Source organism: Triticum aestivum, chromosome 7D, assembly GCF_018294505.1.
Source record: "Triticum aestivum cultivar Chinese Spring chromosome 7D, IWGSC CS RefSeq v2.1, whole genome shotgun sequence".
Lineage (NCBI taxonomy): Eukaryota > Viridiplantae > Streptophyta > Magnoliopsida > Poales > Poaceae > Triticum > Triticum aestivum.
This window is the reverse complement of record NC_057814.1, coordinates 513,513,911-513,523,003: the sequence shown is the minus strand read 5'-3', so window position 1 is coordinate 513,523,003 and position 9,093 is coordinate 513,513,911. Positions and strand designations below refer to the sequence as shown.

General features: G+C 53.7%; 1 protein-coding gene across 1 annotated transcript; it reads right to left on the bottom strand.

The window, feature by feature from the left end:
- Window positions 1-3,918: 3,918 nt before the first annotated feature.
- On the bottom strand, window positions 3,919-5,573 carry LOC123171217 (cytochrome P450 93A3-like). Its single transcript, XM_044588818.1, has 2 exons — window positions 4,620-5,573; window positions 3,919-4,548 (listed from the first exon to the last, which is right to left on the bottom strand). Exons 1-2 carry the CDS (start codon window positions 5,571-5,573, stop codon window positions 3,919-3,921), a joined length of 1,584 nt encoding a protein of 527 aa, XP_044444753.1.
- Window positions 5,574-9,093: the final 3,520 nt, after the last annotated feature.

Sequence of the window (9,093 nt, the reverse complement as noted above, 5' to 3'; positions counted from 1 at the left end):
GCTTACCGGAGCTTCGTAATGTCTCCCTCCGTAACGGAGGAGACCATCCACTTGCCTCGCGCTCCGGACATGTTTGGAGTGGTTTTGCGGAGAAAATGCGAACTTGGGCGCTGGAGCTCGAGTGCGCGAGAATGGATGGGCAGGGAAGAAGAAGGCGTGTGTGAAAAAGAGAAGTCCTTGTCCCTTTATAAGGGCGGAGGAAGCTGTGCGCCTCCTCACCTGCCTCGTAAAATCGCTTATTCCCCAAGCACCGTGATTAATGGCACAGTTGGGTTACCCACACCCGTATTGATGAGAATCCCGTGATAAGGGGACACGATCTCTGCTTCGACAAGACGTGCCAAGCAAACCGCCTCGCAATATGTGCAGCAGCTGGTTGCAAAAAACGGTTCGAATAATGATCGGGCCGTGGCGTGATGTCATGCTATAAAACTTGTCAACAGATTAGATTTGTGGAATATTATACTCTCTACGGTGGTATGTGGAATTTGTTTTGCAGAGCCGGACACGATCCTAGTGTTCAAAATCTTCTATGGAGTATTCGGAGGAGGAACCCGCCTTGCAATGCCGAAAACAATCTGCGCGCCGGACTCATCGTCATTGAAGCCTGGTTCAGGGGCTACTGAGGGAGTCCTGGATTAGGGGGTCCTCGGACTGCCGGACTATATACTTTGGCCGGACTGTTGGACTATGAAGATACAAGATTGAAGACTTCGTCCCGTGTCCGGGTGGGACTCTCCTTGGCGTGGAAGGCAAGCTTGGCAATTCGGATATGTAGATCTCCTCCCTTGTAACCGACTCTGTGTAACCATAGCCCCCTCCGATATCTATATAAGCCGGAGGGTTTAGTCCGTAGGACGAGAACAATCATAACCATAGGCTAGCTTCTAGGGTTTAGCCTCTACGATCTCGTGGTAGATCAACTCTTGTAATACTCATATCATCAAGATCAATCAAGCAGGAAGTAGGGTATTACCTCCATCGAGAGGGCCCGAACCTGGGTAAACATCGTGTCCCCCGCCTCATGTTACCATTCGCCTTAGACGCACAGTTTGGGACCCCCTACCCGGGATCCGCCGGTTTTGACACCGACAATGAGCAGGACATGCTCGTCCTCATGAGGCGTCGGCTCGACCTCACCCGCGCTCGGGCAACGCCATCCTTCATGCGGATCAGCCCCTCTTCCGCTAGCTCCTCAAGTCGTCGAGCGGAGATGCACGACGGGATCTAATCCCCTGCCGCACCGCCGACCACCTCTTCAGAGCCAGAGGAGGTCGTCTTCCCCACCTTCTCCGCTTTGGCCGTGGAGCCCTTTTTCATTGCCACGCACTCGAGAGGAGGGAGGAAGCAGAGGAGTCGAAGCGAGCAGAAGGGGATCTGAGGGCCGGACCTATGTCTCCAGATCTTTTATACCACCAGACAAAATCTCCAGCCGGATCTCCCACCGCGAATCCCTGGATCGACGGCCCACACGAAGGGGCTTTACACAGAGCAGGTGCAACACGTGGCGAGGATCGTGCGCACAAATCGAGGAGCCATGCCCCCCTTTCCCACTAGCGCACGACGTTACCGCTTCAGTGCGCGAACCCACAAATTCAAATCCTGAGATTTCCGGGACAAATCAATCCGATTGATTACCCGCGGTCCCTTTCCTAAAGGGCGCGTGTCAGTCCGACTCACTACCCTCCACGGGGACCTGTGCACTCGGCCACGTTAAACACCCGGCTGAAGTCTTCTTCAGGATCCTTATGTGACGAGCTTCACGCCCCTCCGCGGGTTCACTTGGCCCTCTCAGTAGGCTCCAAGGCGCATGACTCATAAACCTGGACTCCTAGAAGGCCTGCGCTGGCGTTCCACTGGGATAAGGAGTGGCGTCTCTCCGGAGAGTCAGACCACGCGCCGGCGTCGCCACTCGAGTTGTAATGGTATGCTCTCACTCGAGCCCCTAGTTTATCTCCTCCGAGAGACAAACAAATGCCACCGAGTTTTTTCTCGACGATGAACATCACCTGGTCATCTAGGTAAACCTAAAGTCCAGAATCCGTTGTGTTTTCGTCCAAGGAATAACAAACCACGATTCGGAAACGTATTCCGAGTGCCCCCAGCACTCGGACCCAACGGAAGGATCGACCTGTTTGTCCTACGAAACCTTAACCGGTTCGGGGGTTAATGATGTGGTCACCTATTCAAGATAGGGTCAAGGACCCATCATTTGGGACCCACAAGGGGTCCATCACCATCATAGGTAGGTCCCTGGACTAGCCTAACATTCGGATGCACACCTTAGGAAGCTCACTCGGACAACTCAACGACACTCGGACGATGACATATCACTCAGATGATGGATCACCACTCGGACATAAGAGGGCAGGAGGACGTCGTGGGAGCTACAATGGTCGAGGAATCCTAAGTCATCCACTAAATAGAGTTATAGCTATTGTTACCTATAACTGCTGTAGTAGAGGCTCATTACACTAGTAACTGACTCATTCAATACCATTAATTGCCTCGACGGCGTGGGGGACATGGGCTGCGGCACACTCTATATAAGCCGCACCTCTCTCCATAGCCAGGCAGCAAGTAATCTTTGTAACCATACCCATCAAATCAAAGCAAGCATCAAGGCACGAGACATAGGGCTTTTACCTCCACCGAAAGGGGCCTGAACTCGTTAAACACTGAGTCTTACACCTGCGCCGTAGCTAGTCTCTGCCCCTTATTCGTACCCCTAGTATTCATTGTCAGGGTCATAACCCCGACAGCAAGTCCAAAAGAGTTGACTAAAAATTCAAATGAAATTCAAATATCCAACAAATCCAAGAAAAAGAAAAGGGCAAAATCCAGGGTGTCACACCTACCGACCCAACCCAAGGACCGCTGAAGAAGGTTAGAAGAAAGGGGAAGAAGTGGGAGGATAGGGCAAAGCGAGAAGGTGCGGCGGCCATGCTGGTGGAGAGGTTCGAGGACATATTGGCAAAAAAGGAGGAGGCGTGCGTGAAGCGCTCGGACATCAAGGAGGAGAAGAAGGCGGAGAGGTTCAAACTATTGATGGAGGCGACAGACAAGAAGTTCAAGCTCGAAAAGAGGAGGACCATGATCGAAGAGAGGAAGGCCGCGCTGGAGGAAAAGAAGGTGAAGATCGCCGCCAATGCAGAGGAGGCCAAGATGGTGACCTTGAATGTGGACTCTTTGGATGCCGACGCAAGAATCATCATGCATTCCGTCTGCTACCAGATGTTGCAGCGGCAGAAAGATCAGTTAGCCGTGGCGGAGAATGAGGACGCGGCGGAGGTGTACGCGCACACGGAGGCAGAGGCTGTCTACGCGACGGCGATGGCACCACCTTCATCGCGGAGCAGACGACTGGGATTGCTGGTCCGGCAGGGCAGAAATTCACGGACTGCCGGACTGATGTTACTTTGGATTCGGACATGTAAAAACTAAGCATATATATTTGCCTTCATTTTTGTTGCGATCGGGCATGCAATCCAGCGCTGCTGTGATCCGGCACGCTGTGGGGAGCGGAACACATTTGAATTTAAATTTACTGGCGGACATAGATATAGTTGGATCTTGGATGGCGGCCTCTACATTCGTGTCCGCTGACTGATCTTCCCTATCCGCTAACGCAAAGCTGGCGTATGGGGACGAAAATTTGTAAGTCTTCGTTGGAGATGCCCTAAAACAGCAACAATTATATGGATCGGAGAAGTTGCTGTTTTTATTCAAACCAATTAGTGAAGCGACACATGCGAGATTCGTACTCCAGCTTCTGTAGTAATACAAAACCTTAACTCGACAAACAAACTGACACCGGACAGCATTCAGGAAAGAACTCGTATATTTTTTCCCAGCTCTGACTTTTTGAGCACCAGGCGACGCGCGAGTACTCTCCCCTAAACCCGACGCGGCAGCTCCTCAGGGCAGCGGCAGCGGGTGGAGCCGCGGCGCGACGGCGCAAAAGAGCGGGTGCTTCCGCGGCAGCGTCAGCCCGGGCCCCTCCTCCATGTCCACCTTGTCCGCGCCGCCCGCGGGACGCCACTCGAAGCACTGCACCATGGCGGCCAGCGCCGCCTGCACCACCAGCATGGCCAGCGACGCGCCGGGGCAGATCCGCCGCCCGGACCCGAACGGCAGCATGTGGAAGTGCTGCCCGCGCACGTCCGTCCCGGCGTTCGTGCCCCCCTCCAGGAACCTCTCCGGCCGGAACTCCAGCGGCTCCGGCCAGCACGACGGGTCGCGCCCGATGGCCCACACGTTCACGAACACCGTCGCGCCGGCCGGCACGTCGTACCCGCTCACCTTGCACTGCTCCAGTGACCGCCGCACCACCAGCGGGCCCGTCGGGTGTAGCCGCAGCGTCTCCTTGGCCACAGCCTGCAGGTACGGCAGGCTTGGGATGTCCGACTCGTTGACCAGCCGGTCCTTGCCGACCACCGCGTCCATCTCCTCCTGGGCCTTCCGGAGAACGTCCGGGTTGTTGATCAGCTCCGACAGCGCCCACTCCAGCGTGATCGTCGTCGTGTCCGTCCCCGCCGCGAAAATGTCCTGCACCAATTAATGATTTTTCAGTGCTAGGTCGGTTCGACCGCATCGTGGATGAACAGATCGAGTAATACCAGCATGAAAGCCTTGATGTTGTCTCTGGTGAGCTGCATCTCGGCGGCGGCGTCTTCGTGCATGTCGAACAGTATGTCAAGAATGTCCTTCCCCTCCCCCTCGCCGCCGTCCTCGGAGTTGGCAGACTCGCGTTGCCGCCGCCGCTTGGCGTCCCTCGCCGTGAGTATCCTCTCCATCATGACGTCAAACTTGCGGTGCACGGCGTCGATGCGCTTGCCGAGGCCCTGCACGTCCCAGTTCTTGAACGCGCCGATGTAGTCCTGCAGGTTGAACGTGCCCATGAGCTCGGCCGTCTCGGCGACCACGCTCCGCATCTCCTCGGTGTCGTTGTCGTCGCCGGTCCACCGCCGGCTCATCACCATCCGCGAGACGATGTCGCCGGTCAGGCCAATGAGCTCGGCGTCCACGTCCACGGGCTTGCCCTCGGCGGCGCTCTGCCCTAGGGAAACCACGAGGCGCGCCACCTCCCCGCGGCGGACGTGGCTGAGGCGGTCGAGGGTGCGGCCCGCGAGGAGCTCGCGCACGCACGCTTTCTTCATGAAGCGCCAGAAGGGCCCGTACGCTGAGAAGGAGAAGTCCTGGCCGCCGTAGGTGAGGCGGTGCACCGCCGTCGGCTTGGGGCGGTCCAGGAACGCGGCCTCGTGGGTCTTGAGCACCTCGCGGGCGGCGTCCGGGGAGCAGGCGGCGATGCAGGGCATGGAGCCGAGACGGAGGTAGAGGAGCGGGCCGTGGCGCTCGGCCAGGCGGTGCAGCTCCTGGTGCGGCAGCGGCACGAGGAGGTGGAGGTGGCCGAGGATGGGCAGGCCGAATGGGCTAGGCGGGAGGCGGAGCCCGCCGCTCCTGTGCCGGGTCACGGCGTACAGGATGGCGGTGAGGCCGGCGACGAGCAGAAGGAGCGGTACGCTGGTGCCGGTGGGAGTGAACAGGTGTCGTGCTGCCTGCGCCATCTCCATGCTGACGATGGAGCGGAGTTGACTGCCCTGCTTAGATCTGCTGGTTCTAGCTTTGTCCATATGATTGGCGATTGGCAAGGTTATTTATACATGTACTTCGCTGTACTTTTCTTAACAGGGCGTATCAAGGCGGACCGTAACTACGGAAGCCATCCAACATTGATATGTATCGGTGACGGCGGCGTAACGGTCTGGACATGATTTCTCTCATAAATTAGAGACAAAGTGGGCGAGATTTGCGGGAGCCCGGACACCCGAAATATAGGTTTCCGACACCCCTGGTCCACCCAATCGCCCCTCTTGATCCTATTTTCTTCCATTCTGCCCTTCTTTTCCTTGCTTTGCATCTGCGTCCTCCATCTCCGCTGCCACTGCTATACGTCTCCGGCCGCCACATAGCCATTGCCGGACGTCTGCAACCAGCAACGACGCGCCTACGATGAAGCTGCCCACTCTGAAACCGTTTGTACCCAGGTACACTCCACCCCTGTCGATGACCTCCATGACGGACACCACGTCTGGTAGGTGTTCGATTAAATGTCATTGAGCTTATTTTTAAATGCGCTAGTAGAAAAAGGGGCTTTTACCCCGGTTGGTAAGGGCCTTTTGTCCCGGTCTTCGAACCGGGACTAAAGGGTCGTTACTAAAGCCCTAACCCTTTAGTCCCGGTCTTACACGAACCGGGATAGAAGGTCCTCCACGTGGCCGCTGCTGCCAGCCCAGGCAGGGGGGCCTTTGGTCCCGGTTGGTGCCACCAACTGGGACCAATAGGTAGGGCCTTTTGTCCCGGTTGGTGTCACCAACCGGGACCAATAGGCATCCACGCGTCAGCATTTCAGGGGCTGGGGTTTTTGTTTTTTTAAGGGGGGTGGGGGGTTTTGGGGGGTTAATTTAGGTGTTTCATATATTGTGTTAGCTAGCTAATTAATAGAGAGAAGTGTCCTCTCTTATCTCCGTGCTTGGTCGACGCTACGTACTATATACGTATGGAGAGGACTAGACACGCTAGCTAGTAAGCAAATGAAGGAAACAGAAGATCGTCATGAACATATGCATACAGAGAGAAGTGATATCGACCACCTCTCCTTCTCCGAGAGATTGGTCGAACAACAAGTTCTCGTATATCTATCTGACACTACCGGCTACATATATACAATAATTATCTCTTACAATATAATCTCCTAATTAAATTGTAAGAACACAGGGTCCACATAGTATTCTCCGTTTTCAGCGATCACGTGGTCAAGGAAGAATGCCGCCAATTCCTGTTGAATTGCTCGCATACGATCTTCTGCTAGGAGTTCATCCCACATCCGAAACATCTAATTTGAAGAAGGGGGTCAATACATATATATATGAATAAATGAAACTCAACACGAATGATGGTAATAAAATAAAATTGTGAATATTATTGCTTACGCACTTCATATTGTTCGTCAGAGTAGCCCCGCTCACAGGTTGTGTGGCGGATAGACTCGCAAACGTAGTATCCACAGAAATCATTCCCTTGTTCCTGCCACAACCACTTTACAAGAAATAGAGGTCAATCTAACTGATAAGCAAGCATGCTAAATGGTATTGATGAAACTAGCGCTTGAATCACTAGGAGATGTGCGGAACATGCTACTATAGTACTTACTTTCGGGTGTCTAAATTGCAGCTTCTTCGGCAGTCCCGGAGCTTTTGTGGTGAATTTTCTCCAAAACCTGCCAGACAAAGAAAACAATTACTTGATATCAGGAAATGAACAAAGTTGCTGATATGGTGGATAATGATCGATTTAACTTACTTCTCGAGCATTTGAGTCGTGTCCGCATAGTCTTGGGGATCTTTTCGTCTCGAGTCTAAGACGGTTACTACTCCCTGCTCAAGCTTAATCTCTAGGAGAATATAGTGGAAGCTGCGCATGCATGCATAAGTCATCAATTACATTACCATAACCTGGACTAATAAGGGAAACCGAATATGCACAAGACAGTAACACTCACTTGAAGTTGTAAGGAAAGAGTATTATATCTTTGTTTTGATTTAGTACCAACGATCGTAGCAAGTTGGCCTCGGCTTCTTTGGCATGTTTTTCAACCGTATATGCATCTATGAGATTTGTGTTAATGAACCCAATATCACCGATTTGTCTTTTCTTCAATTCAGCGGTCTTCAATCTGCATAATATAGTGAGGATAATTATAAATACATGCAATGAAAGAGCTGACCTATATAGAGAGACTTAATGACAGAAGTAGTACTACTTACAGACAGTAGCAAGTGATCGTTGATTTATCGAGGGCCTTTTGATTGAAAAACTGGAAGAACTCCTCAAATGGAACATTCAGCAGTTCAATTCCAACGAGGTCATGCTCCGGTTTAACTCTCAGCGTCAAAGTATTCATCACATCAGACTCTCTGCAGGTTTTCATGTACCAATCATGTAATCTTCGCATCATCGTTGTTAGAGATCTTTCATCTTTGACGAGAGGCTTCCCGTAATGGTATTTGTGTTCGTCCACCTCCATGATTTCATAATGTACATCGTCGGGCAGGTAATCTCCAAGATTGCTATAACCGGCCACCATCCTCGGATCATTAGCGACGATGTCTTTAGACACCTTGAGCGGGGGGCACGATTGGTTCGCTTGTTCGCCGAGCTGGGCAATTTTTTTCCCAGCTCGTCGTTCTTTTAACCTTTGATCACAGACAGTACTTCCCGACCGCTCCGCTTCGACAAATGTCTTTGCAATAATGCGCTCATAGTTGCCTTTCGGCGGAGACTTTGGTGGTTTTGTCAGGGCATCCAGAGTGCACTTCGCTTTCACCGGATCTACCTTCTCCTCCGGAGGTGGATGTTTCTTTGCTTTCACCCCTTCAAAGAAGTTCTTCACTTCGGCTCGCACGATCTTCGCATTCTCCTCCTCGGTCCTCTCGTATGGTAACTTCTTTGGAGTCTTCAGAGAAGGACCGAATTTGTATTGCCTCCCGCCTCTGGCAGCTGTACTGCTAGACGCCGGCAGAGCAGACGGAGCGGCTGCGGCTGTCTTCTTTCCTTGCTTACGAGGCGGAGGAGAAGGACTAGGACGCGCCGGAGCAGCCGGAGCGGCGGTGGGTCTCTTCCGCCCTTGCTGACGAGGCGGAGAAGGAGGAGGCTGGCTGCTCTGGCACGCCGGCGCAGGTGGAGAAGGAGGCGGAGTGCCGCCACGCGCCGGAGAAGGAGGCTGAGTGCCCTGACCACTCGCCGGAGGAGGAGGCGGAGTGCCGCCACACGCCGGAGAAGGAGGCTGAGTGCCCTGATCACTCGCCGGAGGAGGAGGCGGCGGCGGAGTGCCCTTACTCGCCGGAGGCGTCCAGTTCGGAAGGTTAATGAGCTCCGTCCGCCATAGGCACGGAGTCTTCAGAGCTAAACCCAGCCGAGTCTCCCCTTCACCGGTAGGGTGGTCAAGCTGGAGGTCCTCAAATCCCTCCATTATTTCATCCACCATCACCCTAGCATATCCTTCTGGAATCGGCCGGCAGTGGTAGGTTGCGC